Raw genomic sequence first — 18,282 nt, 5'->3', positions numbered from 1 at the left:
ACCCTTTATTACATGTAATTTTTATTACATCATGGTCTGAGAAGTATGCATTTATTATTTATGACTTTCTTCATTTGATTATAAAGTTTTTTATTCCTTGGTATTTGGTCAGGTTTGGTATAGGTGCCATGCACTGCCAAGAAAAAGGTTATATTATTTTCTATCTCCCTTTAAGTTTTCTCCAGAGGTCTATCATATCCAAGTTTTCTAAGATTTCATTTATCTTCTTAACTTCTTTCTTGTTTATTTTGTGGTTAGATTTATCTATTTCTGAGAGAGAGAGAGAGAGAGAGAGAGAGAGAGAGAGAGAGAGAGAGAGAGAGAGAGAGGTTGAGGTCCCCCATTATTAAAGTTTTTCTGTCTATATCTCCTTGTTATTTACTCAGCTTTTTCTCTAGGAATTTGGATCCTATACAACTAGGTGCATATATATTTAATAATGATATAACTTCATTACCAATGGTGACTTTTAAGAAGATGTAATTTCCTTCCCTATTATCCCTTTTAATGATATCTATTTTTGCTTTTGCTTTATCTGATATAAGGATTGCTGCCCCTGATTTTTTTTAATTCAGCTGAAGCATAATATATTTTGCTCTATCTTTTTACCTTTACCCTGTGTGTATCTCTCTGCTTCAAATGTGTTTCCTGTAAACAACATATTACAGGATTCTGGTTTTTAATCCATTTGGCTATTCACTTCAATTGTATGGGATAGTTCATCCCATTCACATTTACAGTTAAGATTACTAATTTTATATTTCCCTCCATGCTATCTTTCCCCATTTATATTTTTTCTCTTTCCTTTGCTCTTATTCCTCCTCACCAAAGTTTTACTCCCTTTCCCCTTTAATTTTTATTTAAAATTTAACTTTCAGTTTATTTTCACTTATACCTTTGCCTTCCTTTTTTTCAGTTCTTCCCTTATCTTTCCCTTCCCCCCACTCCCCTTCCCTGTAAAGTAGAATAGATTTTTAAACCTAAATGGGACTATATTTTATTCCTTCTCTGGGCCAAAATTATTGAATAGAGTTTACTCAGTGTTCATACTTTCCCTTCTTTCCCTCTAAAATTATAAATCTTTGTCCCTCTTCATCTGGTGTTATTTATCACTCAAGTACTATTAATCAGGTTTCATCAGTCACAGCTAGATTAATTGATAGCCTGATAAGCTCAAAGTGTTATCAAAGTACAATCACAGATTGATTGTTTGATGGATTGTTTAATAAACAGCATTGCCTCAGAGTCACTAAGTACCCTCCCCTCTTTTGTCTTATTAGAAGTACATTTTTCAGGAGTCTTAAATTACATCAAATTATAATCATTTTTTTACCTTAACCCCTTTTCAAGTATCCTCCAAGGACACACAGCCCTCGTGAGCCAAAGTCATCCAAAGGCAAATCATTTCATGAACTATTCGTATTCCTCCTTCCCAGCATACTTTCTCCTACAATTCCCTCCCCTCCCCACCCTGCTTAACCTTTATTAAGTAAAGTATGGATTGAATCCATCCCTCATTTAATCATCTAGAAGAATCTTAAAGTACTTTAAGCACTGAGACACTCTGAAGACCTCACTTAAGAACTATACAATTGATTGTAAGTTCTGGGAGACACTGACTCAGGACCACCCAGCTTATGATACCCTCATCAGAAAGTGCTAAGTTTTGTGAGGACAACAGAATTGAAGGGGTAAAAAGGATACTGAGACAATTAAGTTTAGAGTTAACACCTCTGCTTTTCATCAGGGCTTTTTGTCTTAAACATAGGGTTGTCATCTTGGACCTCTCCAATGGAGAGACAAAACCCAACCATACTCATATCCTCTAAATTCAGTTGCTCCAATTATATTTGACCCTTTAAAAAGAGAAGTACAATTCTGAAGAGTTATAAATGTCACATCTTCCCTTTTAAGGTCAAATACAATTTGACTAATATTTTTGTTTTGTTTTTTCCTTCTATTTTTCACTTATCCTTTTTGTGCATCTCTTGAGTCATGTAGTTGGTGATTGAATTCTCTGTGCAGTTCTGGTATTTTTGTCAGGGAATTTTGGAAGTCCTCTATTTTGCTGAACATTCCTCTTTTTCCCTGACAATATATGTTGAATTATTCAGGGCAGTAAATTCTTGGTTGCAATCCCAGGTCCATTGCCCTCTGATATATAGTATTCCAGGTCTTCTATCCTTCAGTGTTGAGGCTGTTAGGTCCTATTGTGAATCTGATTGTGTTTCCTTTGAATTTAATTTGTTTTATTTTTGCTGCTTGCAGTATTTGGCCATAATAGCCCTTAGAGTTTTTATCTTGTCGTCTTCTAATGACTATATTGTCCTTTTGTTCTACCAGATTTGGACAGTTTTCCCTGATAATTTCTTACATAATGTGTTCCTGTTTCTTTTTTCTGACATAGGCTTTCTAGTAGTCCCAAGAATTCTTAAATTATGTCTCTTGGATCAATGTTTCCAGGTTGTTTGTTTTTCCTAAAAGGTACTTTATGTTTTCTTCAATTTTTCAGCCTTTTTATTTTCTTTAATGAAATCTTGTAGTTTTTTTAAAATTTTATTTTATTTATTTTTAGTTTTACAATTTTCCCCTAATCTTCCTTCCCTCCCCACAGAAGGCAGTTTGTTAGTCTTCACAATGTTTCCATGTCTACATTGATCTTATTTGAATGTGATGAGAGAGAAATCGTATCCTTAAGGAAGAAACATAAAGTATAAGTGTTAGCAGAATTACATAGTAAGATAATGCTTTTTCCCTAAATTAAAGGTAACATTGGTCTTTGTTCAAATTCCACAATTCTTTATCTGGATACAGTTGATATTCTCCAACACAGATCCCCAAAATTGTCCCTGATTGTTGCACTGATGGAATGAGCAAGTCCATCAAGGTTGGTCATCACCACCATGTTGCTGTTAGGGTGTATAAAGTTTTTCTGGTTCTGCTCATCTCACTCAGCATCAGTTCATGCAAATTCTTCCAGGCTTCCCTGAATTCCCATCCCCTCCTGATTTCTAATAGAAAAACAGTGTTCCATGACATACATATACCACAGTTTGTTAAGCTATTCCCCATTTGAAGTACATTTATTAATTTCCAATTCTTTGCCACCACAAACAGGGCCACTAAGAATATTTTTATTCAAGTGATATTTTTACCTTTTTCATCATCTCTTCAGGGTATAGACACAGTAGTGGTATTGCTGGATCAAAGGGGATGCACATTTTTGTTGCTCTTTGAGAATAATTCCAAATTTCTCTCCAGCAAGGTTGGATGAGTTCGCAACTCCATCAACAATGTATTAGTGTCCAAGATTTCCCATAACCTTTCCAAAAATGATCATTTCCTTTCTGGTCATATTGGCTAGTCTGAGAGGTATGAGGTGGTATCTCAGAGATGCTTTAATTTACATTTCTCTAATCAGTAATTATTTAGAGTGATTTTCCATATAACTATGGATTGCTTTAATCCTCATCTGTAAGATGCCTTTAAATAGCCTTTGACTGTCAATTTGGGAAAGTTTTTTCTTTTGAAAATTTGACTCAGTTCTCTATATATTTTAGAAATGAGTCCTTTGTCAGAAATACTAGTTGTAAAAATTGTTTCCCAATTTATTACATTTCTTTTGATCTTGGTTACAGTGGCTTTATCTGTGCAAAAGCTTTTTAATTTAATGTAATCAAAATTATCCAGTTTGTTTTTAATGATGTTCTCCATCTCTTCCTTGGTCATAAACTGCTTCCCTTTCCATAGATCTGACAGGTAAACTACTCCTCGATCTTCAAGTTTGCTTATAATAATGTTTTTAATGTCTAAATCCTGTATCCATTTTGATCTTATCTTGGTTTAAGGTGTGAGGTGTTGGTCCTAATCTAATTTCTTCCATACTAACTTTCAGTTTTTTGGAATCTTGTAGTCTTGTAGATTCATTGGTTTCTCTTTGTTCAATTCTACTTTTTTGTGGTTTTATTTTCTTCAATTAACTTTTGTGTTTCCTTTTCTGCTTGGTTATTTTTACTTTTAAAGGAGTTTATTTCTTTGGTCAGTTTTTCATAATTTTCCTGCATGAGTCATTTCTTTTTTTTTTCCATTTTTCTTCTTCCTCTCTTCTTTGGCTTTTAAATTCTTTTTAAAGCTCTTCTATGAGCTTTTGGATTTGAGTTCAGTTCATAGATTCTTTTGAGAATTCCCCTGTGAATAATTTTTCATTGATTTCTTCTTCTGATATGACATTATTATCATCTTTATCTATAAAGTAGTTTTCTATATTGAGTGCTCTTTTGGCTATTTTGTTCATCTTTGTTTTAGCTCTGCTCCTAGGGTAAAGGGAGTATAGATCCAAGATTTTTATGCTGGGGCTGGAGTCTGATCCCTGGTTTGTCATTGACCAAGATGTTGCCTGTGCAGTCCAGGTCTTGTCTATGCAGAGGTTTATTTCCTTCTTTATGTCCAGGTTCTGCCTCTGCAGTGATTTGTTCCTAATCCAGTACAGCCTTTTGCCCTGGTGTTCCCAGGGTTCAGATTTTGTTTGGGACTGAGGTCCTCCCCACTTGCTTTCAATCTTGGTCCTGTGACCTGTGCTATTGTCGAGCCTTTGGAACCTGGACTGTATTGTGGCTTAAAGCCTTGCATTGGCTTTCCTGCTCTCCTGCCTCACTTAGCTTTACTTCCCCTTTTTTTTCTGCCAAAGAGACAGACCTTCACTGAAGATCCTCCATGAAGTCTACTGTTGAACTTCTCTTTTTCTTGGTAGGATCTGTAGCTTTAATGTCAGAGGCTTCATTTATCTTTGGTAAGAAAAACCTTCAGGAGCATGTTTTCTTCATGCCACCACCTTGGCTCTGCCCCAGAATTTCCAGTTATTAAGAAATTAAAAGAGATCTAGCTCTCAAAACATTTCTCCTCTCCACACATATACACATGCACACACATGCACTCACATATACACATACACATACATATACACACTCACATACATATAAACATGCAGTCATAACACAGAGCCAGTAGAGTGAGTCATATTGAAGTCGAATAGGTCACTTTGGTCAACATGGTCAACACCCTACTTCCTCAAAGAAAGACTGTGAGACCATTAGTCATGAAAGAATTCACATTCATTTGAATGGCAAGGGAAGCTTGGAACTTGATGTCTAATGAAGACCCTTCTACCCTGAAGATTATGTATTGATGGGATCTTAAAAAACATCAGACTTTCTAATTGTTTTATGAATGTTTCATTTGAAAATATGTTTTTTCTCAAATAATTCATTCAATGGTCTGTGGTGCAGAGCTATTGATAAGAGCTTTAAGAAATATCAGCACTTGATGTGTCTAACATGCAGATGAGTTATCCAGTGGAAAGATTGCCCATGTTCTCCCCAAAGATGAGGAGCCTTGTCAAAAGTTAAATGTCTTAAAATTAAATTGTGCAAGATTATGTATGTATACTCTATGTATCATTCATGTCAATGTATGAATGGCTATATGAAATCCATTTTACATAAATTTGTACACATATATATGAATATATATTCTCTGTTTATATGTGAATATATATTGTAAAAAGGTAGAGGTATGGGAAGAGGAAGGGAACAGAAAGGGATATAGAAGGGGAGGAGTAAGGGAGGGAATATATTACATAAAACATTTTCTAGGTTGAATAAATTTTATGTCTAGGCTTATGCTTCACAATGGTAAGTCACTAGTACATACTAATTTTCTTTATCACTTTCCTAATAATTTTCTTTTATAATTGTTGCTAAATTTTCAAGATATCAGGAGGTGACAGTTGTTCTTAGCTCAGTGATTAATGAATAGGAAGTAGCCTAACACAGAAATCCCTGCCCCTTCTTGTAGGGAAGTATAGCTTGGATAATCACTGTTAACTCTGATGTTCTGTATACAATAATCTGAAAAAAAAACCAAACAGAACAAAATACACTTATGGCATCAAATTTAGCCATTACAGTGGAATGGGTGGGGAAAAACTTTTTAGAATGGTTAGTTTTCTGTCTTCAGCAGAGAGATATATTTGGTCCATTTCAGTGATTTTTCTCTAATATTTTCAGTGATTTTTCTCCAATATTTTCTCTTGAGAAAAATAAACAAAATGCAACAGATAGACATAGGAGGAAATGGTAACCTGCTTACAATGAGCAGATTACAGAATAGATTATAATTTTCTCAATAACTGATCCATATATAATTAATATTTACAGATACTTTAGAAAATTCTAGAAATACTTCATTATGTTTTTCCCCTAATAAGAGCTCTTTAAAAGACCTAAGCAAATATTTAATTGGAAAATGAGATATCCTACTGGGCATTGTGAGAGTAAGGTGCCCAAATGGGCAATTTCAACTCCGCTCAGGCTCCTACCCACACCTATTCAAAGGTCTAGAGGGAGTTCTGCAGTACAGCCAATCCATCTTCTGAGGAGCTCCCTGGGACCTCCTGAGTGAGAATTACACAGGATGAGAAACTATAGATGAGTTGTAATCTGCACTGGAGGAGGTGTGTGTATCTCATCACTGAGAGAGCTTTTTTATTTTTTGAACGCAGGTACTCCTATCCACTGCGCCACTTAGCCGCCCCTAGATAAAGTGCTTTTAACAAAAGAATTTATGCCAACAAAAGGGTCTTCTAGAGCAGGGTGGCAGAAAACATTTAAGAGCAAAGTCAAGGCTTCTTTGGATTAGCAATGGTACCTGGTATTAGGAAGCCTTGGGTTCATGTTCTGATGAAGATGACACTGGGACACTAAGATGGGAGGGTTGTCCAAGAAGTCACCTCCCTGTTCTCTGTAGGGAAGAGACTGAAAACTGCCTTTATTTACCTCCTCACCACTTCACTCATGTTCACCGTTTTGATCTGGACTGTACTGAGTCCAACCAGGTACATATAAGCAGTAATGGGGAGATCTGGGGTTATAGACTATTAAATAACAACGTGGTTCTATAGAAAAAGCTTTGGGTGAGTTCTGTGTCTGAGCCTAGGTCTACATATTTATTAGCTGTGACATTTTGGGCAGGTTGAGTTTTGTTTGCAATGAGGAAAAGCTTAATGTGAGTCTTTAGGTAGTTTATAAAAGTCAGAAAATATGAGATATTCTAGTCAGAATCCTAAAATCTTAGCATTAGCATGAACATTGGAGGTCATGTGATGCAATCTATATTGGACCAAGAACATTGACTGTTATAATTCCATAAGAAATCATCCATCCTCTGGACAAAAACCGTCACTGACAGAAAGCTCATTACCACCCCATTTCTTTTTACAATGGCTACACATTTTGGCATAGTGGAGAGAGTGCTGGCCCTCAGGCCAGGAGAACTTGAGTTAAAATCTGTTCTCAGATACTTAATAGTTGTCTGACACTGGACAAATCACTTAACCCTGATTGCCTCCCATCCAGAGCTATCACCAGCCATCACCTGGCTATTGGACCCAGATGACTCCAGAGGAAACAAATGAGGCTGGTGATCTAGCACAGCTCCCCGCATCACCTCCCTGATTCTCTTATGGAAAAACCCAGTCTGTTGTTGCTGATGATGCTAAGGAAGATCTATAGTGCTGTTCACCATCTATTAGGGAAAATAATTGAGAACTAAAAGAATAAAATCACTTTTCTTTTGGCAATTCAAATTTGACATGAAGAATGTATTGCAGTCACATTGATATTAAGGTGTTTTTTTTCTTGTTTTTGTTTGCTACTAAGTAATCCCCCATTTGGTTCTAACTCACAAAAACAAACCATTCTCTGTCATATAGATTTAACATATTACACAGTCTTTCTACAGATTCAGTTCTAGGATTGTACATATGAATAAAATAATAGGAATTTTTCATTTTAAAATGTTTCAATTTTTCAGGTTAAATTTTTTCCGAGATGTTCCTGACTTCAGGGTCCTGGCATGTGGTGGAGATGGAACAGTGGGCTGGATTTTGGACTGCATAGGTAATAAAGTTATGTGTTTAAGGGAGATGGGGGTGGGGTGGTATGGGAACTGGACTTAAGTAATTATTGGATCATAACAAATCTTGATGACCATCTCTCAATTTATAGAAGAGCTCTAATTGGTTGGTGGTAGAGAAAATATACCTATTGAAAAAAATCACGGATCCTTCACATGTTGAACAGAAGCTCATTGTATTTCTCAGCATTTTTACCCAAATGTTTTTTCTATTATTTTCTTATAGCACTCTCTGCCACTCATTCCTCCAACGCATGTGTTACTCTACCTGGGCTTTCAGAAATTGTCCCCTTTTTCTATTATTACAATGAATCATGCAGCAATATCTTGACCAGAGCAGAATTCAATTAGAGTGGTGATCATCTCCCAAATTTAAATGCTCTGCTTACTTTAAAAGTTCATCTATATCTGAGAAAACACATCAGGCAGACATTGATTTTGACTTGGTAAGGGGAGGGGTCCATCTGTTGGGCAGTTCCCCAAGGCTTCGGGTTCCTCAGAGAAATGGGCCCACAGCAACTGAGAAAAGATAAGCAAATAAATTAAAGCAAAACTTTATGCTAATGCAATATGTTAAACTGAAACTCAAAAAAAAAATGTTCCATGGCCATTGGTTCAACTTAACCTCAACTTCAAACATGCATTTCTCTCCCCCTTTTAACTGGAGTTTGTGGATGTCCCTGGTCTGTTGTTTTCTTTGGCTCATCTTTGAACTCTTTGATGTACATTTACCCTTCAGTGGTGTCCAATCAGTTTTATAGAAGGTCTCTACCAAGCATATGGAAATCTTCTGGATGTCTTGACCTTGAAGGGAAATATAATCATTCTGCACTCTTGTAAAGATAGGTTCTATGACAAGGGACTACCTTGTATTGTTTTTGCCTCACTAAGACCAGTATTCAAATTTAGCTTCTTGAAGTTTGTCATTGAAAGAAGAATACCAAGGGCATGGCATCTAGGTTCTACCTGATTTTTTCAAGGAAGCAGCAGGTATACATTGAAGAGCTTCCCTCAGGTGCACCCTGATTTTATTGAAAGCATTTGGGATTTGATGGAGACTTGTGGAATCCAAACCCTCAGGTGATTCAGACTGATTCAAACTGTCTTTTTTTAAAAACAAACAGTTCTTCTCCAGGAAATTCCAAGAGGGAGGCTCTTCTTCTAAGAAGGCATCCAATTCAAGGGGCCAATTCTTGCTCTTCATTCTGAGCCCCTTTGACTTGGTCACCAATCATCCCAGCTATAGGACCAGCAGAAGAAGTTACATTGAACCCAATTTCTTCTCTAATTTAATGTTTCTGAAAATGAAATCTGCCAAAAGACACTGGTCTAGCAAAAGAACCAAATCTAGTAGCTTAGGAGATCAGACAGAGTGGGAAGTTACCTTCAACAATGCACATCAGAGCCCATCCATCCTTGATGCTCTCATTCATATCCTGCTCAAACTTTGCCAGAGGGCTCCTCCAACATGCTGCAGGCCTTCCTCCATTTCTCCAGTCATCCCTCTCTCTTCAACCATAACTATCATATAGTTTCTTGAAGACATTTATTACAAAGAAGTAAGTGTAGGATGTGACTTATGACCACTGAAGAGGATCAAATAACAAAGAACTCATTTATACATGGAAAAATAATTTAGTGGCTAAGTAGGCATAATGCATTAGATCTATGAATCATGTTTTCACATCTTCTTATGATTCTTAGAGATTCCAGATAATTTAGTTCTGAAATTCTTGCCTTATGTAATAGAATACATATTTCCTCAAGCCTTTATTAAGGACTGTGTGTCTGTCTATTGAGGCTACAACTTGAGTTTCAAGGATACAAACCAAAAGAAAAACACTAACAAACAAACTACATTCACACACACACATACACACACACACACACACACACACACACATCTCTGCCCTAGAGGGATATATCATGAGATATCTTTTATATCTTGTGTGAGTAAATGTGGTTGTTGTGGGTAAATCTTGGGAATTCCTATGGACTTTATTTTCTTTGATTAATATTAAAAGCCATTGTTTCCAATGTGTGATTCACCTATGTATACAGGACTGGCATTGCTCACATTGCTCTGTTCTTACTTTATTTTCCATCTGATCATCTGTTTTCTTTCCCCTTCCACAGAGAAAGCAAATATAGTCAAGCATCCTCCAGTAGCGATCCTGCCTCTTGGGACTGGCAATGACCTTGCCAGATGCCTCAGATGGGGAGGAGGTAAATATAAAGAATGAATGAATGAACAAATGAATGAAAGAAAATAAAAATTGAGTTTGACCAACTAGGATACATAGGTCCACGAAATCTCCCATTCAAAATGGATTGACCTGTGAGATGGAGAAGTATTAGTCCCCTTTCCTCAATTCAATAAAAAAAAGAGCATCTTTTTCTCTTCATATTGGTTCACATATGATGTGTGAGGAAAGGAAATGGGCATCAATGGCCTAGGGTAGACCTACCTGACTGTGATTCTCAGGAGAGTATTAAAAACAAAAGATCTTATAGATATAAATAATTTTTCCTTTAGTAGGTATTAAAACTATTCTACTTATTTTCAAATGTTCTTTTATTTTATTTTTTATAATTAAATATAAAGTTTTTAACATTCACCTTTATGTAAGTTTTTGAGTTCCAAATTTTTCTACCACTCTTACTTCTCTCCCTTTTCCCCATGGCATACAACAATCTGATAAACATCATACATCATATAGTATAATCATGTTTAGCATATTTCCATGAGCCATGTTGTGAAAGAAGAATCAGAAGTTTTAAAAAGTGAACATAGTATGCTTTGTTTTCATTCAGACTCCATAGTTTTGGGGTGTTTTTTCCTTTTCCTCTGGATAAGGATGGCATTTCCCATCATATGTCTTCTATAATTTTCCTTTATCACTGAACTGCTCAGAGGAACTAATTTTGTCATAACTGATCATCTTACATTGATATTTTTAATATGTACAATGTTCTCCTGATTCTGTTGACTTCATTCAGAAACAGTTCATGCAAATCTTTCCAGGTTTTCAGAACTGCCTCCTCATGGTTTCTTTTTAGTTTTTTTTTTTTTAATTTTTGTAAGGCAATGGGGTTAAGTGGCTTGCCCAAGGCCATACAGCTAGGTAATTATTAAGTGTCTGAGGCCAAATTTGAACTCAGGTACTCCTAACTCCAGGGCCAGTGCTGTATCTGCTGTGCCACCTAGAGGTCCCCTCCTCATGATTTCTTAAAGAACTCCATCACATCCGTGTACCATAATTTGTTAGTAATTCCCCAATTGATGGGCATTTCCTCAATTTCTAGTTCTTTGCCACTTCAAAAAGAACTTCTGTATTTTTGTACATGTGGGCCTTTTCCCATTTTTCAGGCCATTCTACCTATAATGCCAGTTATTAGAAGTGGACCTTCTGATAGTTCACTGATAGTTTTGGCCAGATATTGGGGGAAAAATTATAAATTATTCATTAGGTAAAAAAAAATTACTTATCCATAGTAGGGTTTGGAGGAAAATATTCAGCAAGGGAGGTACTGAAGATAACATGAGTTGATTGAGCCTGAGTTACCTATTGGAATGAAGAGTGGTTAGAGCTCTTCATGACCATTCAAGTCACCAGAAAGGAATGCCCAAAGTCTGAAGCTTTAGTTCCCTGAACCAGTGAAATCTTGAAGATAGTCCTCATACATACCCATTATCCTAACTTGCACTGAGACAGGGGATAAGCTAATTCCCCTGAGTTATGAATCAAGTGAGAAAGTATCATCTTGGAAGGCAGGCAGTGAAACTTAGAAGGGTTGGTTAATATACTTATTTTCATTTCAAATTTGAGAATTATGGAAATAATAGAAGTGAATGAAAGATTGCTATGAAACATTTGGCTCTATCTCAAAGAAACTGAAGATAAATCCTGTATTTATTTTTAGATAAAATAAAATAAACAACATGAAAACAGTTGACTGTGTGACCATCATCAGTGACTTTGTACTTGTGAACACCTGTGTGTGTGTGTGTGTGTGTGTGTGTGTGTGTGTGTTTTAACAAAGAGGCAATATGGCATTAGTGTCAATGACTTATGACTATGGCAATCTCTTAGCCTTTAAGTGTCTCAGGTGACTTCTGGATGTTTGTCATAAGAATGAAGTCACAGGTACTGACCAGATCATTAATATATTTTTCTTTTCCTCCTTGGGAAAGTCAACTGGAAGAGTAGATAAAATAATAAAACCGGGATTCAGGAAGATATCAGTTTGAATCCTTCCTCAGAAACTTTCTAGTTATTAGACTCTAGGCAAGTTATTTAACTTTCTCAGCTTCAATTTCCTCATCTACAAAATGAGGATAATAGTAATTACTTCACAAAATAAATAAAATATATAAAGAGTACTTTGAATCATGAAACACTTAATAAATGCTGCATATTATTATTATCACTAATAATATTTCTTTCTCATTATCATGCAGCTATGTGATTATTCCACAAATTAGTATTAAGTCCTAAAGACCAAATGGTCAACCCTTGAGAAGATCTTAGGAACCTGAGTACTCTTTGCATAAAATCCTCAAGGAGGAGCAGTTAGTTTTGGGCTAAGATGATCTCTGGGGATCAATGCAAATTCCTTTTCTTTCAGATTTCAAGAGAAGTATTGATTGATGAGCTGTTGCTTCCTCCCCTCAACCATTACCACTCTGCCTATACCTCCATAATCTAGGAGTCCATAAATATGTGATCATATTCCCTGAGCTAAGGCAGGCCCACTTGTGGTATCCCATTTCCATTTTCTTGAGCTACATCATCATTCTTTTTTGTCTTAGGCTATGAAGGGGAAAATCTGATGAAAATTCTCAGAGACATTGAGAATGGCTCCCAGATCATGCTGGATCGATGGAAGTTTGAGGTCATCCCAAATGATAAAGATGAAAAGGGAGACCCAGTGCCTTACTCGATCATCAATAACTATTTTTCCATTGGCGTGGTAAGTCTTTTCACTAAAGGCTATGGTTTGTCTATGCTTCATTGGTCTGCTGTTAACAATGGAAAATTTATTGACAGGGAAATAACAAGTTTCATCCATATTTTGTCAAATGGCTGGTAGCTGTTCCTATTAAGGTTTCCTTTCAAATTGGTGTCTTTCTCTTTTCCAAACCCTGACCATGGGATATTGTCTTCATTGAACAATTTTTTGAGCTAATACCTGAACCTAATATATTTTATGAAAGGAAATGATTGAATTTTCAAGGATGATTTCCAAATAATAAACAAAAGATCAAGTATGAAAGTAGAACCTGGTTCTTGTTTTATTTTCATCAAAATCAGGAGTATTGTATTTGAAGGAATGATAACCAAGTTAACATCTATATATATGCACAAGGATGAACAGAAACACACCCATTAATAATGACAGAATTACAATGGTTGAGGTTTTTCCCCTTTCTTGTTGTGGATTTCACTGAAGGAGTTACTTAACGTTTTCCTTTTTGCGGCATCACATTCAGATAAACAAATTAGGATTTGATAGGAACATGAATCTGAATTGGTAGAGAAATAAATATTTTCATTATGAGGTAATGAGGCTGGGGAGGGGATGAGAAGGGGAAGAAAATAGTCATTTATTAAGCACCTATTATGTATTTAATAAATCCATTGTGCTGTTTTATAGAAATATTAGCTCATTCATTTCTCACAATAACTTGTCAGGTAAGGGATATTATTATCTACATTTAAGAGTTGGGTAAATACTGAATAGGTGTAAAGTGAACTCAGGCTTAATTAACTTCAGGCTTTGACCATTATTCACTTTACTACCCACCTACCAAGAGGTAGGCTGTACTGATTGGCATGGGGGAAGAATGAAGGAAGGAAGGGGGGGAAGAAAGAAGGAAGGGAGGGAGGAAAAGAATGAAGGAATAAATTCTGTTCATTCATTTCTATTGGAGAGGAAGGTATTACTAATAATAATTAGCATTTATATAGCATAATGTGAAATTTTATATTTAGGTTGAGTACCATTTAGAACGTATGTTATTTGGTATATTTTTGTTGTTCAGTAGTTTTCAGTTGTGTCTGACTCTTCATGACCTGATGTGGGGTTTTCTTGGCAAAGATAGTGGAACAGTTTGCCATTTCCTTTTAAATGTAGTATATTATACAATTCTAAACATGTCTCCTTTTATTATTATATCATTGTTATAATCATCTCATTGACATTAACCTGCTTTCAGTGGTTTTCACTTCAAGATGATATCAGCATATGCCAGTTTTCAGGATACATTTATATACTGACAATGCCTTTAGATTCATGAAATGATTTTCTAGAACATGGGGTAAACTGCCTATTTCTGAGACAACATAGATAAGTCATGCCGTAGAGACAGACATTGCTAGATTGAGATTTGAGTCATTGATGTTATTACATTTGAGTAATCTTATTGATCAATTCACAAATCCATTAATTTATCAAACTAATTAATAGCTTTTATAGATACTTCTGGAGTATTCTAATTAATAAATGATGATAATTAATTCTTTTTTTAAGTCACTTAAAACCTCCCTACCAATTTGATCATAACCTCCATCTACCACTTAGTATACATTGCCTACAAATAAGTTTAAAATTTCTGTTAATTTCCTAAAATCATTTTCATAAATCTTACTTACTAGGTCCTTACGTTACCTAGAGTTCTCATTGTGTCCTATACCCTGCCACCTATCAGACTTATTTTTCCCTTTCAGATTCCCTTTATTATTATGCCTCTGTTATCTTTTCAATTATTTATTTTATTTTTCCCCTGGTTACATGCAAAAACAAACGTCAACATTTGCTTCCAATACCTTGAGTTCCAAATTCTCCCCCTTCTTCCCACCCACTCTCACTCATAAAGTTATTGATATAGGTTAACAATGTATCATCATGAAAAAGGTTACCACAATAGTCATGTTATAAAAGTAGGCATAACCCCCTCAGGAGAAACCTCAAGAAAAATAAAGTGAAAAACAGTCTGCTCCAGTCTATTCAGACATGTCAGCTCCCACATTGGGATGGGTAGCGTTCTTTATCATATGTCCCTCAGAGTTCTCTTGGCTCACAGCAGAGCATCCTGCACTAATTGTCACTTTGCATCCATGTAAGTTGTTGGCCTATGTTTTTTTTTTACCAAAAGCATCCTGTTTATCATTTCCAAAACAGAACAGCATTTCATCTCCATCACATACCACAATTTGTGCAGCCATTCCTCAACCTCTGAAATCTCTAACTCCCTCCCACCAAAAAAAGGATTGATATAAATATCCCTATATGTTCTTTTCTTTCCATATTTCATCTCTTCTGGAATATAGGCCTGGAAGTGGCATCGCTTAGGACAATGGGTAGGCTTGGTTTTATAGTCCTTTTTTCTATTTGATCAATTCTGCTTTTTAAGGCATTTTAATCTTCATTGACCTTCTGACTCACTTTTGCCATTTGGTCCATTCTTTAGTATTTTTTATATCTCGTTCACTAAACTTCTTTCTCTTCCCAATTTTTTCTCTACCTTCCATTACTTGATTTTCAAAATATTTTTGAACTCTTCCATAGCCTGAGAACAATTTGTATTTTCTTGGAGGCTTTGGATACAGAAGCTTTGACTTTGTTATCTTCTGAGTGTATATTTTGATCCTTCATAGGTCCAAAATAATCACATATGTTTGGATATTTTTTCTTCTGTATTTGCTCATTTCCCCCAGCCTATGACTTGATTTTAACTTTTTTTTGTTAAGGTAGGGCTCCACTCCCAGGCTGGAAAACACACTCCCAAGCTTTTGAAAGTTTTGCAGTTGTTTTCAAGAATACCCACCAGGGACCTGAAACTTCTCCATTTCTCTAAGGTGTTAGGAGAGGATCTGACTGCTCTACTGTTCTGTGCTCTGGTCTGTGGGTGACCACAAGCATTCCTTTCTGTCCTGGGACCATGAGGAGGGTCCTGACTCTACTACAGGCAGTGAGCTTTGTTTCCACTCCTTTTCCTGAGACTGGGGCCCCAGATTATGACCTGGATCTGAGTAAGGGTAAAGTCACATAGTCCTCAGAGATTGCAAAGACACCTCTGTGATCTCCCTCAACTCCCTTACCATCCCTGGGATGAGCTCTGGAAGTAACTGCTGAGTGACTCCCTAGGTGTTCTGATCCCCTGGAGCCAGGTCTATGCTCAGGTACAGCAAAGTTTTTCCTGCTGACATTCCAAATGTAATATGGCAATCCCTGGACTGAGAGAAAACTGCCACCTGCTGTCATGGACCCAGATGTCCCCAGGGACCCATATGCCCTGAGATCTGTTCCTGGATGGCTGGAGCCAGTTCATTCCAGTGCTGCCTGGGCTGCACTATGGGTTCTTTCTAATCCTGGTGTAGCAGACCCTTCCCCCAAATCTTTCAAAGGTTGTCTTGAGTTGGAAAATTGTTTCACTCAAACTTTTTGTGGGCTCTACCACTCTAGAATTTGGTTCGAGTCATTACTTAAAGGTATTTGGAGTAGTCTGTGGAAGAGCTCAGAGAGGTCCCTGCCTTTACTCCACCATCTTGGCTTCACCCCTGACAGCTAATATTTCTAAAGAACTTCATGATTTGCAGATCATTTTATGTACATCATCTTCGGGAACCTTATAACAACCCTTCCAGGTAGTTATTTCTGTTATTCTCCTCATTTTACAGATGGGGAAACTGATCAGTTACACAGCTATTAAATTTTGAAGATGATTTTAGAATTTACATCATCCTGACTTTGAGTCCATCACCTCCATTTGGTCAACTTATCCCTAAAAACTCTCCTTTTTCAATTTTCGATTTCAATTTTCACTTTGCATATCATATTATTAACTGGATAATAAAGTTACTTGTGTCACTTTGCACTTAAATATAACTAATCAACACTGGACTGGATGTTTGGCAACCTGAGTATTTACTTTCTTCAGCAATATTTAGCTGTGGAACCTTTTTACAATCTCATTATCTTTGTAAAATGAGAATGAGGATAGTATCTAGGATTATTGTTTTTAGTTATCAATTTAAAAATAACACATTATGCAAAATAGCAGATCATGAGCCTAATTATATTATTATACCATTTATTTTCAATATAACATCTTAATATTTATGTATATTGCAAAACATTAAAACTCTATAGAGGTTTTAGAATTGTTATTATTATTTTTGCCATATCCCTAGTTCTGAGTATATTATCCTATACTTGGTGAATCTTTACTAGTTCTTTGCCAAGTTAAAAAGTTGAAAGATCTGTCTCTTCACTGTGGAGAAATCTTATCTCCATCACAAATTAACAAAAGAAAAAAAAAAGATGATCTATGACTTTGCTGATAAGAAATAGGAAGTAGGCTCCAAGATAGGCAAAGGACTTGCCAGAATGAGAAGTGATATTCAGACCCATATCTCCAGTTAGTCAGACACTCAATGAGCATTGATTGAATACCTTCTACATACTAGGTACTTTGGTTTAGGTACTGGGAATACAAAGAAAGTCAAAAAACATACCCTGTCCTTGAGAAGGTCACAGTGGAGTCACCTCCATAACTGTGGGTCCAGGGCTTTCTCTCTCCATTATTTCATTATGTCTCCTTTTCCTTATGGAAAAATGGATTTAATTGGGGAAAAAAGTCTGGATAAAAAAGGGGCCAGTGGTAGTTGCCTTGCCTACATGACCCTTTCCCTCTGAGTTTATGGACATTCTCCATAGTAGTATGTTCCAGTTTTCTCCCTGTGTGTGTGTTGGGCGGGGGGGAATAAGATAGTTGCAGGGTACGGGGGAGATGTTGAGATTATTTGGAAAGGGAGGGAATTCTAAGAACTTTTCCTTTTGTTTTATATCACTACCTTCTCAGGGCATTGCACATTTAACTATTTTAGAAGAGTTTCTCAGTCACCAAATCACACTGCAGAATGAGGGAATCATGTATTCATTGCTGGAAGAGAAAATGTCCGTCAGGAAGGTCATTGTGTCTAACCTTTTGTTGTACAGATCTAGATACTGAGTCCTTGAGAAATTACATGACCTGGTTAGGGCCATACAGTTAGTGTAGCAAATATGATCTGAATGTTGAACTCTGTCTTTCTGACTTCAAGTCTGGCATTGCCTACCACATGAGTCTGCCTCTTAATATTTATTCAATATTTTCTCCTTACTTCCAGAACACTGGAACATATTATGACTGTTAGACCTACCTCTGGTCCTTTTCTAACGCACCTTGTTTATAACAGGTGTGTTAATGCAGGAAGCTGGTATTTCCAAGGTCAAATTCTAAAAAATTAATCTATTGACAATGTG

General features: G+C 36.2%; 1 protein-coding gene across 2 annotated transcripts in view; it reads left to right on the top strand.

Moving 5' to 3' along the window:
* The window catches only part of DGKB (diacylglycerol kinase beta), a 556,198-nt gene that overhangs the window by 210,937 nt on the left and 326,979 nt on the right, over positions 1–18,282 (top strand). For both annotated transcript variants that reach the window (XM_074195405.1, XM_074195404.1), the window contains 3 exons: positions 7,870–7,955; positions 10,108–10,197; positions 12,785–12,945. In XM_074195405.1, coding sequence (XP_074051506.1) covers positions 7,870–7,955; positions 10,108–10,197; positions 12,785–12,945 — 337 coding nt within the window. The remainder of the gene's footprint in view (positions 1–7,869; positions 7,956–10,107; positions 10,198–12,784; positions 12,946–18,282) is intronic.

This window comes from Macrotis lagotis, chromosome 7 (genome assembly GCF_037893015.1).
Source record: "Macrotis lagotis isolate mMagLag1 chromosome 7, bilby.v1.9.chrom.fasta, whole genome shotgun sequence".
NCBI classification, from domain to species: domain Eukaryota; kingdom Metazoa; phylum Chordata; class Mammalia; order Peramelemorphia; family Peramelidae; genus Macrotis; species Macrotis lagotis.
This window is presented reverse-complemented; position numbering and strand designations above follow the sequence as displayed.